Source organism: Penicillium canescens (genome assembly GCF_028828765.1).
Source record: "Penicillium canescens strain IBT 15451 chromosome Unknown utg000012l_segment0_segment0, whole genome shotgun sequence".
Lineage (NCBI taxonomy): Eukaryota > Fungi > Ascomycota > Eurotiomycetes > Eurotiales > Aspergillaceae > Penicillium > Penicillium canescens.
In genome coordinates, this window is record NW_026703974.1 from 603,659 (window position 1) to 629,006 (window position 25,348).

Below are 25,348 nucleotides of genomic sequence, written 5' to 3' on the forward strand. Positions count from 1 at the left end.
CGTTTTCTGTTTCGAATATTTTCATTGTTCTTCATATTCGCTGAATTTTGCCGGAAATGACAGCTATTAGTTCGCTCGACAATGTCTGTTGGCCATTCTGCGAATGGCGCCCTTGTTTGCCACGATGCTTGCCTTGGTGTAGGCGACTGAGATACAATCACGCGTGGCGAATTTCAGTCAAAGACCATTGTCTTTCTTGCTAATGATGGGTTACAGTATGTGTCCTTCAGCAGATCGAGACACCTCAAATACAGATTCCATGTTCTGACCCAGTCTAAAACTTAGTGGTGTTGCTATTCTGGCAACAAAGAGAAATGTGCTTCAGTGGAAATCCGTACCCGACACTCACGCCTGTAGAGCAGGAAATAGGGAACTTTGAAAATGAAGGCACGGGTGCCTGTCCTAATTGAGGCCTGTTGAAGCCATGCATTCGTTTAGCCACCGTTGTTTGTCCCCCTTGGTTGATGACACCTAGGACCTGTGAAGTTCCAAAAGCTAGTCAAGGTGCAGAGCAAAGAATACCTCGCAATTCCAATTATAATGCGCTTAAGAGCCAGGGCCGCATTTTTTTGCTGGGTAAATTATCATTTCCTCAATTCGCCGCTCGACCAAGCCATATACATAATCCATGTCAGATTTAGGAGTGAAAAGTGATGTTGAAAGCATTCAATATACGATATAGTGCATAAACAGGGAGTTCCAGAACGGCGAGATTGCGTCTAGTCCAGCTGAGCCTGCGAGGTCCTCCTTGGCTGCTTTGTGGTCCTCGGAAGGTTTGAAGCTCGTAAGGTCGCAGATACTGTTATAACTCGCTCTTGTTCTAATATGAATGAGTAAGAGCATGATTCTCTTTTACCTTGAACTTAACTAGAGTAAGTATTTCTGCTTCGCCGTGCTCGGTAATCCTCTACAGATAGCAGGGCTTTTATCTCAGACGCCGTCTCATTACTGCCTCCAGAAATCAGGTGGAAACTAAATCCACTAGGCTTGATGCGTTTGATATCGATTTCCTTAGGCTTGATGTCTTTCACGGCTGAAGTCTAAGAAAAGGGAGATTTTCCTTGCTTATGCGCACTTTCCGTCTCTGTCCGTATAAACAGCGAACAGATATCCATAGCCGTATCCAGATACAAACATGGACATCTTCATCGTCATTATCAAGAATCGGTCACGCTCCTGTTGACGGTTGCATCAGTGCTAGGAATTCATCTCTTAACCCTAGGAGTTCTCTTACTCCCGGGGCCCCCTGAAGCGCTTTTGGGAGCAAAGAAACAGCCTCTAGGAGCCACGTAGCCCCCAGGAAACCCGATGTAGCTTCTGGGGTCTGGTATCCCTACCTCGGGGAATCAAAGCCGCGTTCCTGTTGACGACTTGTTGGTTCCTGGGGCGATGATTTGGCCTTCTGGGGGTCGTCCAATGACGCAAATTTGTGAGCAGGGTTGGTGAAAGTGTTTTGTGAGAGCCTCCGCGATCTCGGAAGCAGTATAGTGACTCTAGGGCCCTAAAGTAGGCTCCCAGGGGCTCCACAGCTCCCAGATCTTGTCAATGTATTCCCAGAGCCAGTTTCGTATTCAGTCAGGAACGTTTGTGACGGTTCATGGATGCTTGGGTTTTACCACTACGCCATCTGGCCAAAAAGGCACAATGTTTGGTCAGCGACCAAACACCCAAGCTACTATATATGCTCGATCTCTGACAACGTTGAGTGAAGATCCCAGGGGTAAACATCGCTTTCCTAGAATTAGAAATAGCCCGGGACCTAAAGAGGATTTCCTAGGGGATAGACACCTCCTAGAAAATGCTTTGAGGTTCCCAGAGTCAATATTTTGATTCCCAGGGTCAAGCTAACAAGCACAGACAGATTTGTCAATTGCTCCAGCCCCACGAGTTGCGTTTTCTGCCAACAGTCTCCGCCTTTTGTGAGACGGCTCCACTGAGATGAACCCGTGTTTTTTTTGTCATCGCTGGTAAGGTAACTATGTCAGATTCGAATTGAGCGACGCAGCCAGTAAATTTTGACTAAGGTCTAGTGGTGTCCAGCACTTGCAAAGATGAACGGCCGCCTTGTAATCTGAAGTCTAAACAATTGGGATCTCATTTCTTGCTAGGCTTGCTTCAAAATCTATATCAATGCTATGGCCACAGCTGCTGATCACGATGCCGATGTCGGTCACGTGCACTCACGTGTGATTGGCCGTCTCTTGTTCTATTTCCATCTTACCTCGCCTGCACCCTACGATCACCCACGCAGAGTGGAGAGTCGTGCCGACCGGCGAAGCGGTGCAGGGGTGGATGGGTCTCCCGGTAGATGAGTTCCTGCTAGTCTGGCTGAGCGAAGGGGCCCACCATCGGGAGATGGATCGCTTGCCGCGTGGACGGAATATGTCTCGGCATCCGACGAGGGGATTCGTAAGGGGCGAATGATGGCATCTAGGGCTCCTTCGTTTCGGCTGCGGTCATCAGTATCTTGGTCGTCTCAGAAATAAAGTCATCCACACTTACCACACACAGCATGACGTGCCAAACCCTGTATCTCGCTTTTCCAACCATTCTTCGGCGCACGACAGATGACAGAGCGATGTGCACTGACCGGAGTGCAAGATCACGCTCTCGTCCGCATGGTCTTCATCCTCGGTCTGGCAGAACACACAGTAGATGCTGTCGACGTGGATGCTGTCGACCGCTTGGCTCGGCGTGAGACTCTGCAGCGTCAAGTCTTGGACACCCGCCCGGATATTAGTTGCCGATGAGAGGATGGCTGGTCGGGTCGGCGAAACGCGCCATGGAACATTGTTCGTCCGCAGCGTTGCAGAAGTCACAAATGGATTGAATGGCTGCACTGGCTCGGGGTTGGTTGACAGGGGCACCGGTGGTGGTGATGACCGGGTGTTGTCTGATGCAGGGCGTCGCCTGCAGGCTGACGATGTCTGACGCTGGCCCCGATGTACAATGACTGATGGAGAGGCCATTCTGGAGCCATGTGGTACTCGCGCCTGGTTGCGGACGGCGGCTTCATACCACTGCTGGCCAACTTGGTCGGCCTGCCGTTGCCGGTGCCATCTCGCGCAGAGGAAGTCTCTGGCGATATCACAGAGCTTCGACTGCAACGATAACAAGTCAAATGGCTCTCTGGCGAGAGTGGTCAACTTTTGATGGCCGATCTTGGTGTCTTCAACTTTGATCGAGTTTTTGCACGGCTCGCCTTTTTTCGTCGTCCCGCAACAAGAGCCAGGACGGCCATTGGGGCTGACCTCTATCTCACAAACAAGAAACGGATTCCAAGGCAGCATGGTAGTTATTGAGGTGGTCGTCAAAGGCAGAAAATGCTTCGGATTGTGGTGGTGTAGGGCCATCACTGCGGCGTTTCCTCGCCAGCTTTATATGCCATCGCCGTGGGCTCCTTACCTACATGGCTGCGTGGCTGGCATGGAACACTTCCTTGAAACAGTCGGTACGTCGAAGAATGCATTCACACGCAGTATGCGCCGTATACAGCCGGTCAGTGGCCTGCATGAAGGGATATCATTCCAGACCACTGCTGCAATCAGCTGCACTTTTGACTATCCATCGCGGTGACCACGCCTTAGCGAACAGACTGACTACTGCGGTGAGCAGCGAAGTCGACAAATGCTGCGTTAGATTCTGGGTTTCCTATGAATTTCGAAGTGCGTGATAGGTTGTTATTTGTTCTTATGGCGCTAGGGGCGAGATGTGGGTACGTAGAGATAGATTCGGTTCCCAGGCCATCGACACACTACCAGGAACAGTTTTGGCGTTCCCAGGAGCTAGACCCCACAGATTCTCCAACTCCGCCTGAACATTGTTGTCAAGGCTTTGTGATTGCTACGCACCTCTCAGCGGACTGACAGACTACACTCATAGCTGACCATGGAATTTGGCTGAGGTGAGTATATAAAGGCCTCCCATATCCTACTTTCACAACTCTCACCTCACCCCCATCTACATTTCGTTAGCTCAATCCGCTGTCCCATCATGGTCTGTTCAATTCGTTCTTACGGAGGTTACCGATGAGCTAATACATTACAGCCAAACATCAGGGACCTGCCCAACGAGCTTTTGCTGGGGATTGTGTCGTATTTGGACGGTAGTGCATTATTTGCCCTCGCAAAATCATGCAAAGACTTTGATTTTAAACTGCAGCCCAGCATCTGGAAATACAACATCAAATTTCAGAACAGCAATCTGTTGCACTTGGCCGTCAAATACGACAACATTGGTCTTGCGGAGGCTTTGCTCCAGCACAACGCCAACATCAATGCATTTTACCGAGGCAAAACTCCTTTAATGAGGGCGCTGAAATTCTCTTCCGCTGCTGTGCGTGACCTCTTGCTCAGTCGTGGAGACCTAGACATCAACATTCAAAATCAAGCGCGGGAGAGCGCCCTGTGGTATGCTATCCACTACGGAAATCTTTCCGCCGTCAAAAGTGTCTTAAATCAACCCAACGTCCAGGTGGACATCAAGCACAAACACAGCCGAACGGCGCTCCACCTAGCAGTCTCCGCAGGCCGAATAGGGTTCGTGCATCTGCTACTTTCTAGAGGCAGCGACCCTGATCTACAGGACGATTCGGGCCACTCGCCATGGGACTGGGCATGTCGCTTCAATAGACCCGGGATGGAAATTATTTTTTCAAACGATCCGATGGCCAAGGTGTTTCTTGGTACCAAATCATCACAAGAGGCTGAGCTACCTCTTCACCAAGCAGTATCCTATGGGTCGGTAGATGTTGTCAAACGGCTTCTCGGACAAAAGGGCCTGAATTTGGACATCCAGAACCGGAATGGCTATACGCCGCTCCATCTCGCCATTCAAAGCGATCGCCTAGAAATGGTCAATTTGCTCCTAAGTCACCCCCGTGCCAACGTGAACTGCAAAGACAAAAATGGCAATACGCCACTTTGGCTGTCGACTTACTCGTCATGCGACGAGATAACCGAAAGGCTGTTGGCCGAGAAAGACATCAACGTCAATTTTGTTGGAGGCCGCGGGAGTTTCGAGATGCTGTCTACATCTCTCCACCACGCCGCGGCCAGGTTGGATACCGTGCTCCTACGACGGCTACTTGCGGTGCCAGGGATCAGTCTGAATCTCTGTGTTGGAGGCCACTCTCCATTCTCCGTGGCCGCATATCACGGACGCAAGAACACGGTTGCTTGTCTGTTAAGTGTGCAGGGCGTGGAGATCAATGGAATGGATGTAATAGATCCGCCCATTTGTCGAGCGGTTGCACATGGCCATCTCGATGTGGTAAGACTCTTGGTGCAGCAAGACGCACGTCTTAACATCAATGAAAGCACGATCGCAACTCACGACACTGCTCTCTGCATTGCCGCCGCTTGTGGTGAATTGGAGATGGTCCAGGCACTACTAAGCCATAATCGGATTGATGTGAACCTCAGGAATCAATGTTCTGAGGATCCATTGATGTTGGCGGTCAGGGGCGGGCATTCCTCGATTGTTAATGCACTTGTGGTCAATCCGAGACTGACATACTTCAGTTTGGCAAAATCCCTGCATCTAACAAGGAACGATTGCATCCAGGGGGCCATTCGAAGCAGAATGGAAGATGCCAACACTCCGCAAAGATTGCTGAAGCGGTCTCCGGGGAGAAGGTTTGGTGGTCTGGAAGAGCTGGCGACATCTACTTCGGGTAGCTGTCGTGATGCAATGCGGGACGGCCGAGTTAATCGACACTTTCTCCGCTAGCTACACTGCCCACATTGTCACTGGATCCGTAGTTTTTTTGTTTATAATATATTGGGGTAATAAAAGCGACACTAGAACATGAGGGATTATTCGCAGAACATTCCACGAACCCTATGCTATTCCAGATGTAAGCTACTTTCCATGCGGTAATTCTCTCTCAATTACAATGTTGTCATATTATTGCCAAGTTGAAGAAGTAATCATGAATATGCAACCCTTCACTCTTCTCTTGCGTTGTCCAAAAACCCTGATAGATTGAGTCTGCAAGGGTGATCCCAGTCATCGAGGATCCTAGTCAATCGACCCCGAGATGATTCCAATGCCTGCTCAAAGAAGCGCAGCCGAGACAGCTGCTTGTCGTGGCGCAGCTGAAGTCCGTCCCTTTCTTGAGTCAGGTGTGTGCTAGCTTCCTTCAAGATCTGATTGCTCTGCTCTAGCTTCTGGCCATCGATGTGTTTGGACACGCACGACTCCCATAGGCGTCGATAGAGTCCGACAATTCGACCTGCTGGAAAGGCAAACTTGGGATCGTCGCGTTCAAGGTCTGCTAGCACATTCAAAATAGGTTGAAAGGGCTCGGTCGCCAAGCTATGTCTTGTTTCTGCTTCCTCTTGCGAGGGAGAGAGCTGCGACGGTCAGCAAGAGCATTGGAAGCTGAGCCGCTTTACTTACCAGTGGAGGGACATGATCAGAAGCCTCCTGCGAATTCTCTTTTTCAGAAACGATTGGCAATGCAGTGGGCTGTTGTTCTCCTTTTTTTCCTGGTCTGGCGTACTGTTAGGGGCATCCATCTTGATCGCAGGGGAAAGTCGAGTATCTGGGCAATAGCATGTCCACTAATTCTTGGAGGCTTTTATAGACTAGAGGACATCGGTGGCTAGGTACTCAGTCTCATTTCACCATGAAAGTTAATCAGCGTAGTCAGCTTTTCAATCGCTTTTCAATCTCAGCACTCTGTTAGCAGTCCGTTTAATGATGGTGCTGGTGATCAGTCTCGTGGTGTTGATGGCTGGTGAATGTGCCTCATATTAGTGGCTTCCGGTGATGAACGGTCCAAAAGATATATACAGTCAACTCTCGCTTATACCACAGCATACTATCCAAGCCAAATTACGTGGTATAATTGAGTTGTGTTTTGGTGAGAGGATGACATAATATTTGACAAGCTAACTCTAAGCCCTAATACCTATTTAGTCTTCCATCCCATCATCTGATCCAAAGTCACCTGACGTTTCTCATCAATCTGAATCCTGCCAAAGTCGCTGATTAAGCTCTCAATTTGTCTAATATGGTCCGAGGTACCCTTTTCTTTGCTACAAACCCATAGTAGGATATCCTGGAGGCTGTCCAATATAGCAGAATTAGACAGAAGCTCAGGTGGGGGCCCATCAATGTCAATATCCTGAATTTCTGAGGTTGTTGGGGCAATATATATATCTTGCTCATTGGTCTCATCTCGCCCTTCAGTCCCATCTTCTAACATGTCTTCGTCCGAAGGGTTCAAAAACTCGTCAAATGGCACAATATCTTTATCACCAAGCTTATCAATTGCTTGATTATATAGACTTTCAATCTCATCACTCAATCCGGGCTCGGAAAATAGTGCAGACTCAGGTGCGGACTCGGGCGCGGACTCAGGTATAGGTATAGACTTTGGACTAATCAAAGTACTTTGTTTAAAGCAATTGATAATCGTTTGGTCTGATACACTTGTTCTCCAAACTTGCGTTACCCAGGTAACAGTATAATAAATGCTCATTCTTTGTTTTGGGTCTATCCCACGATCAAGAAAAGCAATCATATAGCGCATCCATTTCTTCCGATAATGGTGCTTCAAGTTTTGGATAATACCTTGGTCCAAGGGTTGATAAATTGAAGTTGCGTTTGCTGGCAAAAAAACAACCGTAATCCGGGGTGGTGGTGGCGCTCGCTGGAGTCCAATAACATGTGGTGAAGCATTGTCTAAAAGGAGCAAAGCTTTCTTATCTAAGGGAATACGCCCATAGAAAGATCGCAACCAGTCCTCCATAATGTCATGACGCATCCATGCTGCCTTGTTGTGACGCCAAACACATCCCAGAGCTCGGAAATTAACCCCCGGAGTGCGCGAGGGGTTTTTGCTGTGCCAATCAACCATAAAGGGACTCGATCGGAACCATCCGCATTTGATGCAACAACAATAGTGATTCGTGTTTTATCAAGCTTTTTGCCAGCAATTTTTCCCTTTGAAAGACCACCATTTGGCATACGTCGCCAAAATAGGCCAGTTTCATCCATATTGTAGATTTCGGACGGTTTGAATTGATTGCAAATCGATTTGGTGCTTTTGATCTGATCATGTACCGAGGATGGGACTGAGGCAGCTTCTCCGTGGAAAGTATGATATTGAAGAGAGTGGCGTTGTTTGAAGCGAGTTAACCAACCCTCAGAGAATTGAGGTTTGGTCCGATCTTTGTATTCCGGTATTTGTCTCCAAAGCTCAGCTGCTTTAGTTTGGATCAAAGGGCCATTTATTGGTATTCCATTGCCAATTTGGTTATCTGCCCAGTCATATAGCTTTTGGTCCAATAATGGCCAATGAGAGGATGAAGATCGTTTGTTTGCCCCTGCAGGGCCCGTATCAAGATAATTGTATTTGGATGAAAGGATCCTTGATATGGTTGACCGGTCAATCACTTGTTTGAATTGGTCCTCAAACCACTTAGCACATGCAGTCTGCGTGGGCTTTGGGCTAGTATTAGACCAAAATGCCCGTAGTGCCTGGTTCTGCGCGTCTGATATACCCAATTTGGTACGCTTTGGTCCCATTCTGACGCGCTTGGGTGGGGTCGGGAGGGTAGGAGAGCTTGTAGATTGAGGCATTCTGATTGGTTGATTGCGCTGACTAAGCAGATTTGAGAGGAAGAAAGTGTGGTAAAACAAAATGTGTTATATTCTGTCAATTTATATGGAAAAAACTGGAATGAAGGGGCCATCCAAGCAAGGGATGTGTTATTATCAAGAATGTGCAATATCCCACCGTGGTATAAGCGAGAGTTGACTGTATTCAATCACAACGCATTTTCCACATTCGTTTGAGAGCCCAGAAATTCCAAAAGTAAATAGAGTAAAACTTAGAGGATTGAAAAAGAAAATCGAAAAAACAAGGTATCCATCTCAACCATGATCACAAGTTCAAAAGTTGACTCTCGTCAACAAGGACGGCCAAGCTTCAACGGGTTGACGGGTCAAGTACGTACCCGCGCCCGCGCACGACCGTGGTCTGACGCTTTCCGCAGCCTAGACGAACAGAACCACACACAGCTCAGACAACCAACACTCGAGCGGGGCCAGAAAATTTCCGTCTTCCTTAGATGAAAATGTGAGCGCTCTTGGTAAAATCAAAGAATGCACAGCTTCCGTTGCCTCAATATTAAGACCGTAGATTCAACGGTGACCCAACGTTTCTTAACCGACTCACTTTGACTCATTTTCAACATGACTTTAGCATGTTTTCTCGATGAGCATCTAAGATTGCACCACGAATTTCGCTGCTAATAGTTGCGGTAGAATGAAGGCATGGGTTGCAACAGGCCTCACTTAAGATAGACATCGTGTTCAACGTTTGCTCTCTAGTAGAGCCCGCGTGCTACAGGAGCCGAGAACCTATAAATACGTCCTCTTCCCCCAGCAATTTGTTCTCCATTACCATCACTTGGCTATGCAGAGTCGAGCAGGTCTTCGATTCCGGATAAGTTCTTCCCTTTGACCTACTGGAATTTCACTGTATTGACATCTACAGTTACATCGTGGACCGACAAGCTAGAAAGTGCTTGTGAGATGCGACGACCACCAGGTCCACTATGTCACTCATGCCAGCCGATCAAAGAAGCAGATTTGGGTTAGCTAGTCAAAGTACCTATGCAAACATCTGTCCACCATAGCAGCCGACCACTGTCCGCTCCTGAATATATCGATGCAGAAGAGTGGTCGAGGTAAGTCTGTCTCCGCGCGACCCTATCCGAGACTAGACTGACTTCAAAGACGTTGCGAAACAAAGATCCATGCATTCCATCCAATATACACCAGCCACGGTGCCCTTTCCCGTGTCGTCTTTCAGAACATGTGAGTCATGCATTGCCTTGCCGATCGACAAGCTAACGATGGACAGGAAACCGTTGACAGCGCACCAGACCGAGTCCGAACCAGCTCTCCGTCAGTGCTCCGCGCAGGGTCATGGCTTACACGCCATTTCTGGCCCTATCACTTCAAACCATGCAACATGTCCTATGTGAAATACTGCAACTAAGGCCGCGGGCAAACAACAGGACGCATAAGCTCCAGACGTTCGTTGTCCACGACGAGGTGAGTGCAATATCACGCCTCCTGCTGCGCCGGGTCCGATGATTTTTCTCAACTCTTTGCCGGAGACACAAACACCACTGACATCTCTATGCCATTGCAGGAGCAGCCAGCCCATCGCCAACCGCGACATTTCTTGTGGCGAGTAACCTATTCCCGCCGAGTCAGATAAGACCCAGGGCCCGACGCGCCATCGCGTCTTCCCCTTCCTCACCGCCTTCACACCATGAACAGCGGAGTGCCTCAACCTCTCGCTGTCTGCACGAAGCTGTCTCCTAATACAACTGTACAATTTTTTGTCACACGTGAGTTCGTCATGCGCCTTTGCCGTGTTGAGAACTTGTCGGTTCATCCAGCGCGACTTCTCGAAGCGACAGCCGGAGAGTGTGACGAACCTGGATACAACATGGTATATTGGTGACTGCATCGCAGAACTGATTTGGCAGTGATCTAGTTGGTAAGCAGGTATGATCACGAATATTGTTGATTATCTGTCTCAAGCATACACTCGGATTCTTCACGAACGGCGTAAAGTACAACACCTTGTCCAACTGAATCAACACTTGCTGACTCGGGTCTCACCACAGGAAGACGCCGTCAGATTCCCATCACCCGAATGCAAAGCGAGCAAATCTCTTATCTGCTCGACCTCCCCTACACCAATACCATCTATGCTTTGTTTCTTCCACATGACTACTGGTGGCATCGACGAGTCGCTACCTCGACCTTCTCCCAGTCGATTTGGTTCATCAGATCATGCGTTGGTATGCCTACCTGATGCAGACTCAATGGAGCGCATAGCAGTGTCTGTCTCCCGGCATTTGAACCCTCTCATAGAATGGCCTACTTGCGGCTTGGATCCCTGGCGTCCTGTGGGTGACCATCGTTGTCCTCAGATGGCATCTAGCGTCTTCCGAGCCTGAAACCCCTAAGAAACCGGGAGACGCCAATGCTTTGTCTAGCTAGAGCCATATTTTCGTACTGGCGAGGTTGTTAGTCGGGACTGCTTGCATGGAGAAGGTGAGGCAAAAGTCCCGTCATTTCTACCCGAATCAACTAACAATAGCCAGTCAGCTTCGAATCGATGGACAAGACCGAGGATGGCCAAACGATTGAGAGGACCCATGACCCAAGAACCACGCCTGATAGAGTCCCCCTGATTCCTCTTCCTCTCCTCGTTGCTCAGCTTATCGACATATTCGAGCGAGCGGGAACCACTCGGACATACACGGAGCTGCATGCTATCAGGATTGTTTGCTTTTCCCTGTTAGACAGAAGCTTGGTGATTTCATTCCTAAGCCTGTGTTTTTCTATCCAAGCCCGAGCACTACGTGCAAAGCCCATACACCTTGAATGTCAGAGCAGCTGGAGGTCAGTCAAGTTATCCAGTATCCTTCGTCCATTGAGGCCGTCGTCTAACATATCGCAATTGGAGGCGCAAGCACGTCTTGCCAGCAAATCACCGATTCCTCTACGTCTCTGAGCTCACTGTGCTTTGACCATCTATGATGTATTTCTCCGCGCCCAAGACGATATCTGGCATATCACTGTTCGAGCAATTCACCGTGAAGGTGGGTTTGATGTCTGTAACAGAATCACAAGAGCCCTCGGGTTCTAGGACCTCTGAATATCCTGTACAGCCTATACTGAATTGTCTAGCCCAATAAGCGCTCATGTTATATTTGCTTGGGGAGCAGTTGGAGCGGATGCCTGCTAGGGTCACACGTGGGTTAGAACACCCCTGTACAGATATCACCAGGTCCTGAGCGGTGATCGTGGAGAGTGTCTTTACCGGTTCTGATTCCAGATAGCTCGTTGGACCCCGATCGGAATTTAATCATGCTATATCAGCAGCGGCGCGTGATTTATCGCATGTAGTGGGGAATAAGCCTCACAGAAGGTAACGACCGTTTCTTCATCGCTGTAGTGGACTTCTACGAAAGACTGGTTCAATTTACTGGCGGGATATTATTCACAGAGTTGCGACGGCTCCTACATGTAGAAGGAGCGGATCAGATATTCCAGAGCCAAAGCTACCAATGACATGTTAACCTCGAGAGAACGAAACTCTCACTCTCGTGGTCGCTCTATGATGTAGGCATTCTAGTGTAGAATAGGTTCGAGTGACTAGCAATAGTCATTTCAAGCAATTTTTTTCGTGACGCAAGAAACTGAGCCTATCGCATAATCATCTTGGATTGAATCCGTGATTCGGATTTACGAAATACATCACATGGCTCTACACTTCCTAGTTCTGATCTTGAGTGTACAGTATATTGCGTGATCAGAGTTGCACAATTATTTCGAGGCCATAGTCAAGGTGTGACCAACAGGGATCAAAATTGCTTTGCAGGATAAAAAAAAAAAAAAGCACTTGAAGTTATGGCAAGAGACCGCGTTGCCTCTGTGAGACGGTGACCAGCACTCCCTTCACCGCCCGACCATTCACCACATCAACATCATACATCAACATCAAACATCAACATCAAACATCAACATCAAACATCAACATCAAACATCAACATCAAACATCAACATCAAACATCAACATCAAACATCAACATCAAACATCAAACATCAACATCAACATCAACATCGAACATCAGCATCAAACATCAACATCAGACATCAACATCAACACATCAACACATCAACGCATCCGCGCATCGACACGTCAACACATCAACACTCTCACTAATTCTCACCAACATGTTTGCCCTACGCCTGAATGAAGGGTGTCAATTTCACTACGCGAAAGGACTATCGGACCGCAAACCATCAGTGCAGAACATTTGGGAACCTCCCCTTTGATAAAAATGACACTTTCGTTGTTATATAATGTTGGCCATTGAATTTGGGACGATCTATCTAGGGCTCATTCTATCTATCCAATGATGATCCTTCGGAAAAAGAAACAGACTATGAGGAGGTTGGGCAGGTCTTTGCTTCTTCGAATACTGTTGAATATCGAATACTGGTCTCTAACACCACGAAGAGGTGCCTGCACATTGCTAGAGGGCTTGTTAACGCAGCAATCCCCTGCAAAGCACGTTTGTTGACGCAGAGCTCGTCCTGCGAAGCACATTTTTACACTCGCGGGGCTCAGGGCAGCGAGGGAGCACACTCTTACACTCACGGGGCTCAGGGCAGCGAGGGAGCACATTTTTACAGTCACAGGGCTCATTGGCTGTGAGGGAGCACATTTTTACAGTCACAGGGCTCATTGGCTGTGAGGGAGCACATTTTTACATACACAGGGCTCATTGGCTGTGAGGGAGCGCAAATCTTACATCGCTGGGCTCGTGGCAGCGACAGCCGTGGTCACGGATGGTCTGGAGTACTTGGTTTCGCAGAGCCCATCCTGCGAGGCACACTTGTTGACGCAGAGCCCATCCTGCGGAGACTCTTGTTGTCGCAGATGTCCCTGCGAGGCGCTTTGTTGACGCAGGACCTAGGCTGCGGAGAACTTGGTAATGCAGCGGTCTCCTGCAGAGAACTTGTTAACGCAGCGGTCTCCTGCGGGTCTCACTTGTCATCACAGCGTCCCCCTGCGAGGTAGTCTTGTTGACGCAGCACCTCCCTGCGAGGATTATTGTTGACGCAGACCTATCCTGCGAAGCACACTTGTTGACGCAGAGCCCATCCTGCGAGGCACACTTGATCACGCAGAGCCCATCCTGCGAAGCACACTTGTTGACGCAGAGCCCATCCTGCGAAGCACACTTGTTGACGCAGAGCCCATCCTGCGAGGCACACTTGATCACGCAGAGCCCATCCTGCGAAGCACACTTGTTGACGCAGAGCCCATCCTGCGAAGCACACTTGTTGACGCAGAGCCCATCCTGCGAAGCACACTTGTTGACGCAGAGCCCATCCTGCGAAGCACACTTGATCACGCAGAGCCCATCCTGCGAGGCACACTTGTTGACGCAGAGCCCATCCTGCGAAGCACACTTGATCACGCAGAGCCCATCCTGCGAGGCACACTTGTTGACGCAGAGCCCATCCTGCGGAGGCTCTTGTTGTCGCAGATGTCCCTGCGGAGACTCTTGGTGTCGCAGATGTCCCTGCGAGGCGCTTTGTTGACGCAGGACCTAGGCTGCGGAGAACTTGGTAATGCAGCGGTCTCCTGCAGAGAACTTGTTAACGCAGCGGTCTCCTGCGGGTCTCACTTGTCATCACAGCACCCCCTGCGAGGTAGTCTTGTTGACGCAGCACCCCCTGCGAGGATTGTTGTTAACGCAGACCTATCCTGCGAGGTAGTCTTGTTGACGCAGCACCTCCCTGCGAGGATTGTTGTTCACGCAGACCTATCCTGCGAAGCACCTTTTTACGCTCGCGGGGCTCATGGCAGCGAGGGAGCACAGTCTTACATCGCTGGGCTCGTGGCAGCGACAGCCGTGGTCACGGAAACTCTCGAGCCCGCAGGCAAGAGAGGGACACTACGATGCATCAAAGTGTGAGGATCAAAGTGTGAGGACCGAAGTCCTGAGTTTTTTGGGCTGGGAATCCGGCCCCTTTTATAACTTTTCGGTCAAGTCTCTACCATGGAACCATTGCGCCGAGGGTAGAGAGATCACTGTCCTTTGGTTGGCGTTGAAGCAAGTCGAACGACGTTGAAACGGTGTCTGGACACCTTGTGGCCCGCAGATTCATGTTTCGACCTGGGACCATTTCTCTCAAATCTTGCGTTGAGTATGGTGAACCGCTTTCATCAACTGTTGAAAGAAAGCAACGCCGCAAAAATGTGATTCCTACATATTGTTGAGTTTGCAATTAAATCGCTCAAGCGGTGGCACCCTACATCTGCCCGTTTAGCCACGGTCACCGTCTCTTTCATGAGGGTTGATGTGCTTCAACAGATGCCAAAATAATAGGTTGGAAAATTTCTGGTTGACAGAAACGCTGGACTGTACCTGCGGTTGGCCGGAGGATCCTTTGGTCTCGCTCGAATCAATCCTGCTCATCCTTGGCCCCGCGTCGCTGAATGTTATTTCTTCCCTGTCTACTCGCAGCCAGCTAATGTTGCTTTTACTAGAATCTCTACTCCCTTACCGCACAGATATTGACATACTCTCAAGCTCAGGATGAGGATTGTCCTTCTTTGGAGGGCATAAACAAAGTCCAGAGCTTATTGGAAAGTTTCCATAGGAAACCGAGCCTAGGACAACCATGTGAAGTGTGCAACCAGGCCCACGAGCTAGGTTCGCGTGATCGCCACCCCCTCGCAAGATTGCAACGCTACTATCACATTGATGAGACTCTGGATACAAATAGCGCCCGACGGACCAATCGAACACAATGCGCGAATTTAGACAGACGCAGGTACGGTTCTGCGATGCAGATCCCAGCGACGACCCACCGGACACTAGATCAAGGAGGTTCTATTTATGGCCCGGAGAAGAAGTGAAGGATTTGCAAAGGTCCCAGGCCGATCCACAAGCCCAAACTTGACGGCCGTCAGTGTCTGATGGAAAAGGACTTTGTTGCGTAGAGGGTACGGCCGAGGTACGGTCCAGGCAGGTGAGGTATTTGGAATATCACGCGGAATTTTGGCAACAGAATGGTAGGCTAAATCCCGATCCGTGGTTATGCTTTCCTGGTTCCTGTCACAGGAGAATAATTCTCCTGTCAAGTGGCAAGTTGCTCCTTGTCTATCAGGTCTGTCGAATGTTCTAGAAGCTCTGTCTTCTGTCCTGCATAAAGCTTTCCCGTAGAGATTGTACTCTCTGAATCCGACACAACCCCCTCAATCGTCAGTCCCATATCCCTAGCGGATAGCTTGTGGAAACTTATCCGATCATGGACAGATCTCATGAGCTTATGTAAAAATATCTCCGGTTTTTGCACTAAAACCGAGGAACCGATTGGCTGCCGGAAATGGGTTGAGGTTGTGGGCCGGCGGCCCCTAAACTTTATCTCAATCACCCTCCGCATCTTGATTACGACTGTAGCGAGAAAGAATCTTTCTAGTACACTGCTGGTCTGTTCCAATTCCCCGTACATGAGCAGGTCGAGACTGTGGTGGTTCTGCCCCAATTCTCTGGACTTCTCTTTTGGGCTGTAGGGCTTAATCACGAGCAACCTAGAAAGCAAGTGGGGCAGCAGCCCGGGCCTGAATTCTTCATGACGAACGCATTCTCTCACCGAGGAGGCGATTCCATGGGTCGTCCAAACTAAGCGGCCAAATGATTTGCGGTTCCGCTAATGATCGTCAGCTGCCCTCGTGATTCCACGGTCTCTGTCAAACAAATTACCTCCTGACTTGGGTGTAGGTCAAAACAAAGCGTACGCTTCGCCCCGAAGATTATCCTGCTTTCGACCATCGATCCTATCAAATCCAAGCAGACGTATTACCTTGAGCCAACAAGAATGCCGTATTTTCATTTTCCCAGAGCCCCTTGCTACCATGTCCTGTCTCCCTACGGGAACACTCATAGTATCGTGAATCCTTATACGCTGTCCGCAGTACTTACCGGGCCACATAACACTCCGATGAAATCCTCCTGGTTTTGCATGACAAGGATGAAAATGTGTAGGCGGGCCTGATCCAAGGGCACCACCATCGTGCTCGAGTCCTTTGACTTTGGGACATCCTCTATATTGTTGTCATTCCTAAGAAGGGCGATTGCTACTTCCTCTACGGAATACATGAAATGATATACAACTACGCTTATATTCCTCATGCTGAGGCTGCATTGCTGATCACAGCCTTTGATGTAGTAACATTTACTTGGACAAGTGTATAGGGGTTGTTGACCACTGTTCCCTGGATATCGCTATGTAGCGATCCAGCCGATGAAAGCTGCTAAAGTGCACGTTCTGTTCGCCGGTATCTCAGCTTCCTAGCAGCACAGACACGATGCACATAGTCCCACCTCCAGGATGACGACCGTGTTCTTTTAGGCCGGCACGGAAGCGGTGCTGGCGTCAAGCGGTCTGTGGCAAAGCATCAGCATGTAATATGAGACGATTAAGTATTTCGTACCTGCAATTGGGTTCGTTTGAGTTGGCCTTTTGCTGTCATCAGGCTGGGTAGGGTCGACCGCTAGAATCGTTTGGAACCATTTGTCGATGTTCCTTTGGGCAGGCGTCTTGGCTGAAAGACTCGACTGTGAAGCGCTACCGACCATGGAGCATCGTACGGGAACGGCTCGCTTTGGTTTGCCTGGCTTTTGGGGAGCTTTGGCGCCAGTGCGACTCTGCTTCCACAGAATATGGTACTTTTTCCCTCGTAAAGATTCAACGCTTCGATGCACCTGGTATTCTTCATAATATGCGTCGGAGAGAGCTTTCCACGACAGCTCCGGATGGGCATCCAACCATGGAAGAAGGTTTTTCTCCTCCCATTCTGGCCAGCCGCATGCGTTACGTGGGGACATGGTTATGCTTGGGTAGTTGGCAGAAGTGGTCAGAACAGGTGAAGAAAACTGCAGAAAGTGAACTTGTAGATGTAGGTTGTTGAGTTTAAAAGATTGAAGTGTGGCAGATAAAACCGACTTTTATGTGTTTATGAGACCCAAACGAGCCCTCATTTTTGATGCAACGCACATCGTTGAGAATCAACAACGTTGAACGCGGCCACAAGAGTCCGTTCTTGTTGACAATTTCCCGTTGTTTCACCAATTGGTAAATTCAATTGTCTGATCCGCCTCTTAGTGAGTCATTGTTAAAAAATGTGCAGATTCAGCAATAGATATCTACGGGTAGAAAGTAGGAATGAAAATTGCGTGCACTTGCGGTCCTCTCTTCAATTGCGAGCAAGCAAACAGCCAATCCTGATCCCGCGATACAACATGCTATAAAACCCGAGCGCCTCCTCCTATCACAGAAAACCAGAAGTAGGACCACTCCTCACCCCAGCGTAACTCAGACCCAAGTATGGGCGGAATTCGGAAAGTCTCGCACACTCCTCGACGACACAACTTTCGAAGCCGATTGCAACGTGCATTGACCTTGTCGTCTTCTGAGTCTGAGGATACTGGTAGTCCATCCGCTACAGGTGATACCGCAGCGGACGATTCATCCTTTCAGGGGGAACACGACTTTGTCGACCAGGACAATAGCACCTCGGCCGATGAGAGTGAGCAAGAAGCTGTACGACAGCGAAAGACTGTGTTTGGACACCAAAGGGACTTGGAACCACGCGGGCAGACTCAGCTTTCCGGAGATGGCAATTCGGTTGCTCTGGAATGCCTGACGGAGTAAGTAAAATCCCATCAAGCACATATCATGATTGGCCTGCTAACAACATCTAGACTAGATAACCGGATGCGGTCAGTTGTGGTCCATCTTGAGTGACAATGTAAAGCGCTAACTGTCTCCGCAGGTCTATTGAGCGCTCATCGCAGGGCCAAGCAACCTGGAATGAAACCATTCGCAACGATCTGGCGGAAATTTTCGGTCGATTGGCAATCGTCGAAAGTGAGATCCAGAAGGGGACCAGGCAGGGTTCAAACAAAGCTACAGAGGGCCAGAGGATTGGCCGACCCCTACGTCGGCAGCAGTGATGCGATTGGAGGTTTACTTGGATGCCGAACCATGTATATCAGACCAAGGTCAGTCTGTATTGGTCTTGAGGTACGACCACCAGTTCAGCCAACAGAATATGAACACGCTCATCATTGACGCCGGATTGGACGGTCACTGGATAAGCCTCAATTGACTCATTGCCAAGCTAATGCCATGGCGAGCGATGTATCATTTGTTGTTGCATTGGGGTCTTCGTTTTTACCTATGCTTCCCTTAGCTGTGCAGACGGAAACTATGACTGCTATATGAATTGTGCCGAGATGGCTCTCTTGAACTGACAGGCTATAGTCGCGAGCCACTATATGTTATTGAGTAGATTAAACAATTCATTAGCTCCATACTTGCAGCTGATTCGTATTGCCTGGCCCACTATGCTTGTACTCGGTCTGTATAAGTGAGGAAATTTTCAAGAAGGCTAATCCTACAGTAGTGCTCTAGGAATTATTCGCCATGAAGCAAGGTGCGATCCTTCGCAGTTGATACTCGCACAGTAGTGCCACATCTATCGACTTGCGATATCCCACTCAACGAGCAATTGCTATTTGTGATTGGGCTGGACCAGGATACTACGGCAAGGCTTGGCTAATAACTATAATGCGCAAGAGAAGCGTCGGCTTCTCCACGAAACCCATAGCTCAGATATTAGCGATATTCCGATCGGACGATTAATAATACGTTTCCTTTACGGCATGGGAGACCGCGTGCGAAACAAATCCACAGGTCAACGTGGCAAGGTCTTTCCTCTCATCTAAAGCGTATTTGAGCGTCTTGGCCTTGATCGGTCTGATGCTGAATATTGTATCGAGGCGCAGGTGCTTGCGCGTGCTCAAGTTATGAAAGCACGTAGCCCTGCCCTTTAGGACAATTGATAGAAATTACAATACACACGGTTTGGCAGGTGAGGTTGAAGTATTTGAAATACCACGCGGAATTCTGGTAACAGAATGATAGGTTAAAACCCGATCCGTGGTTATGTTCTCCTGATTGTTGTCACAGGAGAGTAAGTTCTCCTGTCAAGTGGCGAGCTGCTCATTGTCTATCTGGTCTGTAGAGCGTTCTAGAAGCTATGTCTTCTGTCCTGCACCTTCCCCTGATGCTTCTACTCTCTTTGAGCTCAACAAGTCCTCTCCATCTACCAATTCTGTCGCCATTCTGATATCTCTAGCAGATGGCTTGTAGAAACTATGCCGATCATCGACAGACCACATCGTTTATGAAAAAAATATCTCCGGTTTTTGCACTAAAACCAAACGATGTCGAGGAGGGCGAGTAAATTCCTCGCTGGCCAGCTTTCAATCTCGTTACTGATCCGAGTTCATAATATTTATCTTTCCTTTCCCGCGATTACAGTACCACTACACGCAAATATTTGCTGTGCCGCCTACTTGGACATGCGTGCCGTGGGATCAAAAAGGCTGTTTCCCGTCTTTTTTGCTTCTTTGCCGTATCATAGACTTTTGAGTTTCATTTACCCCTTGGCTGCGGTTTTCCTTCGAGTTGATAGAGTCAAGCTTTCTTTCTCTACGTGTATGTATGTCGTTAATAACCACCTGATGCTATCCCAAGTCTCAGAACGGCACATTCGTCCCACCCAACGGAACTCGACGTGGATCAGAGCACATTGCTCTAGTCGAAGAATACCCGTATACCCAGGAGAAGCACGCAAGGAGAGAGTAGACTGATGCCCAAGAGAAAGAAGAGGATTTTGATCCGACCAGTGGTGATGAGGAAGGCCCGTGTACTACTGGAGCCACTAAGGGAGCCTCCCAACCTTCTAGTAAGCGTGCGCTTGGGAAGGGAAGGGGAGGCTATATCTGGTGAGCTAATTGATCTAGATGGTGCTAATGAGGTCCCTCTACCTGACGACAGCCACCTGCAAGTAGAGGGCACTACCCGGAGGCGTTCGCCAAGGCGCCTTCCAAAGCGTTCAAAACGGGATGATTTTGTAGATAATCAGTAGAAACAAAGAATCAGATAAGCCATTTTCGCAGAAAATGGACAAACCTCGCTATTTCGGCAGAAAACCTAGAATCCATATTTCTCTAAGAAAAGCCATGTTTACAAATGATAAGGATCTGGCTGAAATTAAAACTGAGCTGAAAGCAAAATACCGTAAATACAGGCGGATTCCGCATAAATCGTCCATATCACAGGGGATTCTACTGTATGTTTGTCTCACGTGTACGACCGAAAGACCAAACCGGACCGGACCGGCCCAGACCGGACACGGTCCCAAAGTTAAGGAGCGAAGCCCTCCAAGGTCTGGTTCGGACGTGGTCTTTCGGGACTGTGCAGAGGTCTATAGTCGACACAACAGCAGATCAAGCCAATTCACCCCGAAAAAGCCAAAGACCGTCGTTCAACTACAAAAGCAAGCTTTGATGCTTGAGGAACCACTAATGGAACGGTCAAATAGCCCTCCGACCACATCAAAAATCATGCTAGATCCAATTATCGAAGGCCACTATATATCGCTGTATAACACAGCGCTACGCGCAGTGAATTAGAAGAAACGCCAGAAACGCACAAGATCGAGTCGGTAGATTGCACATTCAGGAGGCCTGTCTGCTGAAGAGGGTCTGTAGCTGGTTCAGTAGCTAAACCAACCAGTTGCAGGCGATGGGTTGGGTTAGTACCGCACGCGCAGGGCGACTTGCCAATTCAGCAAGACCAACCGGTCAAAAGGGCTCCACCAAGGTGTAGGGGGTGCGGGGGGATTGGGCATAAGATTAGTCATTGTAAGAACTGCTAGATTTAGCTCAATTAATGGGGGTTGGTGGAATGGCCTCGATTTAAATGATTCAATATGGCAGGGGGACGGCTCGCTTGTCGATTGTTGTAGTTCAAAGGATGATTGATTCTCCTACTATTCGGTGGGAAGCTTGAGACTATATATACAACGAGAAGAACAAGTTGATTGGAAATCAACTTGGTTCTTCGTATACATATCTCGGGATTAATTCCGATGGTTCGGCTTGGTCCCTGATCTGCACCAGCCTCATATCACAACATGAATTACATTAGTTAATACAACCCGGCGACTGATCGAGACGGCAGCTTTCTGGAAGGGCAAAAGCGAGACTTAGATTCAATCTGGCTAGGCCACAACCTGTGTACAAAAGCTTGAAGTAGAGAAGGAGCGAAGCAAGATACAGACTAGTAGAAATAGGGGCAGACAGGGCGGCGGCAGAGGGGCTATATGGCAAGGTCACAAGCCGCCTTATCGAAGCAGGATATGGGCACCCCGCCGCTCTATATGCAGAGATTGGCGGTAGGAAAATTAGTTACACCTGCACAATACACGTTAATATCACTTCGAGGACTTGTTTCATGACGGTGACGTACTCGGTGCGCGAGTCGCCAGTGAGCTGGCCAATGCAATCATGGCCACCATTGCATTTGGAGGGGCATGCGCCTGGGCCAAGGGCGGAATCAACTACCTGTGAAAATGGTTATGATAATTGCACTATAAAAGAGAATCGGTTTTATACATACGCAGCAGTGAGACCCATCTGAGTTCTTGCACTGGTACCATCCTGCACAGGCTTCTGTTGCAATGGCGAGAGCAAGAAAGCTCGTGATAACTGATATGATGCGGACCATATTTGGATATCTAGACACGTAAGTAGAGGCCGGACATTTTTGGGATTTATTATACTAATACCTCCTTGGGAGTATTCAACGCAGAATATGTTGTCAACTAGTAGGTTTTTATAGCTCTATAAAGACAGCGGATGGGGTCTTGCTTTTATACTTTGAAGAGTTTCCCATAAAGATCATCGCTTTCTTGCTACCCAAACTCTTTTCATGAGCGATTCTCCTTCATCTCTTTCTTACCGGATCCCCTAACAGGCTCAATAGGAGGCCTCGGAGAATCATAGAACCAGAGTGGATCCAGCGGGGTAGTGCAAGTAGCGCGTATGCGAGGTGAATGTCGATATTACAGGCTGACCGCGGGCCCCGGAGAGACCTACGACTAATTATGATTCGGCGTACAGTGACAGCTCTCTTAAGGCTAAATGTGGAACCGCGTGATATCTGTACGCACTAGTACCGACGGAACCAATTGACATGATTGATTGAAGAACCGTCAAGAAGGTCGCCGTTGAGACTGTCCCGTAGCCTTGGAGACAGACAGATTTTAGCATGTTACGACTTGGAGTATCCCGAAGTGAGCCCTTTTAACATACAAAACCTTATGATAGAGTGTGTAGACACTGGATCAGCCTGTCTTACGCTAGGGCCTAGAAAAGAATGTAGCCGTTCTATGGCGTCGGTTAGTGGGTAAATAACCTTTCAGATCAACAACAAATAAGGGGGCGAAGTGTCCTCCTAAATCAGCTGAGCAAAACCCGGGGCAAGATGTCCGCCCAACTGTTTAAGCACACTGCAAACCGGTCATAGTTAGGTTAGAAGGGCTCCGGGTTATACTTGCCTTATGCTTAAACCTCCGTGATCTGGGCGCAAGACAAACCTGTCTAGCTACTATCATTGAAGAAATATCAAGGTAGACAGATACCTTAGAGTCAGTTGCATAGTATTGAAAACACCGAATTTGCTAAAACTCGCGCATTTTATAGTAGCGTGTATTACCATGGTGGGCTCCGTCATTGTGGGTGCAAGCATATTGGGTGGAATCTGCGCCCTCGTAAATAAGTGCAAGGAAACTAACAAGTGCACATGGCCAACTTGACCGGTGACCCAATCTGCACTTGTAGATAATTTGGTCTTGTCTCGCTAAAGACTCAGAGAGTCCAGCACTTGGTAATGAAGAACGATAGAGAACGTTAAGGATGCGATCTAGTGGATAAGTGATTCACAGAAGCTTGGCACTAAAGTAAACCTGGAAGAGCACAGACAACTGGAACCTCCATCAAGATATAGGAGAAACAAGCAGCATCGTGTATTATTTAATGCCTATTAATTATATAGTCCTAGTCATACAGCCTCGTAAGATCGTCAACAAGCCACGTTCATGGACCATCTTAAAGAAGCAAGGCTAGCTGAGGTCAGCTATGGTAATAAAATGGGCAGCAGTTATTTCTACCTCAGTGATGGACAGTTGAGAGTAGATCTAATGTCGTCAGAAGTCGGTACCTTCGGCAGGGCGTGAGTACTGGAAGCTCAATAGAGGAGCGCCATATGGCCACGGACTAACGGGATCCCAGGACTAACGGGGGTTGTATCTTGTTGAAATTTAGAATGTCTAATGATGGAAGATGAATAAAGCATGCAAAACAGTCTATTCCAGAGAGGTGTTTAAGTCTGGTCTCTTTCTCATTGAGAAAGAGACCCTATTTAAATGGAAGGATTTCCCCTGAACTATACTCTTTTTGAGGAAGGATTTAAGCTGACTGATTCATGCCTGATATATCTGGTATACACCATCTATTCATGCAGGAATCTCAACAAACTATGATCACGCAATATACTGTACACTCAACACCAGAACTAGGAAGTGTAGAGCCATGCAATGTATTTCGTAAATCCGAATCATGGGTTCAATCCAAGATGATTATGCGATACGCTCTGTTTCTTGCGTCGCCAAAGAAATTGCTTGAGATGACTATTGCTAGTCGCTCGAACCTATTCTACACTAGAATGCCTACATCATAGAGCGATTGCGAGAGTGAGGGTTTCTTTCTCTCGAGGTTAACATGCCGTTGGTAGCTTTGTCTCGGGAATATCTGATCCGCTCCTTCTACAAGTAGGAGCCGTCGCAACTTTGTGAATAATATCCCGCCAGTAAATCCAACCAATCTCTCGTACAAGTCCGCTACAGCGATGAAGAAACGGTCGTTACCTTCTGCGAGGCTTATTCCCCACTACATGCGATAAATCATGCTCCGCTGTTGATATAGCATGATTGATTTCTGATCGGGGCCCAAGGAGCCATCTGAAATCAGAACTGGTAAAGACACTCTCCACGATCACCGCTCGGGACCTGGTAATTTGTACAGGGGTGTTCTCACCCACGTGTGACCCTAGCAGGCATCCGCTCAAATCCTCCCCAAGCAAATATAACATAAGCGCTTATTGGGGTAGATAATTCGTACAGGCTGTACGGGACATTCAGAGGTCCTACAACCCGAGGGCTCTCGTGGTGCTGTTACAGGCATCAAACCCACCTTCACGGTGAATTGCTCAACAGTGATATGCCAGATATCGTCTTGGGCGCGGAGAAATACATCATAGATGGTCAAAGCACAGTGAGCTCAGAGACGTAGAGGAATCGGTGATTTGCTGGCAAGACGTGCTTGCGCCTCCAATTGCGATATGTTACACGACGGTCTCAATGGACGAAGGATACTGGATGGCTTGACTGACCTCCAGCTGCTGTGACGTTCAAGGTGTATGGGCTTTACACGTAGTGCTCGGGCTTGGATAGAAAAACACAGGCTTAGGAATGAAATCGCCAAGCTCCTGTCTAACAGGGACGAGACAAACAATCCTGATAGCATGCAGCTCCGTGTATGTCCGAGTGGTTCCCGCTCGCTCGAATATGTCGATAAGCTGAGCAACGAGGAGAGGAAGAGGAATCAGGGGGACTCTATCAGGCGTGGTTCTTGGGTCATGGGTCCTCTCAATCGTTTGGCCATCCTCGGTCTTGTCCATCGATTTGAAGCTGACTGGCTATTGTTAGTTGATTCGGGTAGAAATGACGGGACTTTTGCCTCACCTTCTCCATGCAAGCAGTCCCGACTAACAACCTCGCCAGTACGAAAATATGGCTCTAGCTAGACAA

The 25,348-nt window shown here is 48.6% G+C and overlaps 1 protein-coding gene across 1 annotated transcript; it reads right to left on the minus strand.

Moving 5' to 3' along the window:
- Nucleotides 1-21,887: 21,887 nt before the first annotated feature.
- On the minus strand, nt 21,888-22,206 carry N7446_014078 (uncharacterized protein; the record flags this gene model as incomplete). Its single annotated transcript, XM_058522817.1, has 2 exons — nt 21,888-22,043; nt 22,099-22,206. The coding sequence occupies 2 exons, from the start codon at nt 22,204-22,206 to the stop codon at nt 21,888-21,890; spliced, it is 264 nt and encodes an 87-aa protein (XP_058364910.1).
- Nucleotides 22,207-25,348: the final 3,142 nt, after the last annotated feature.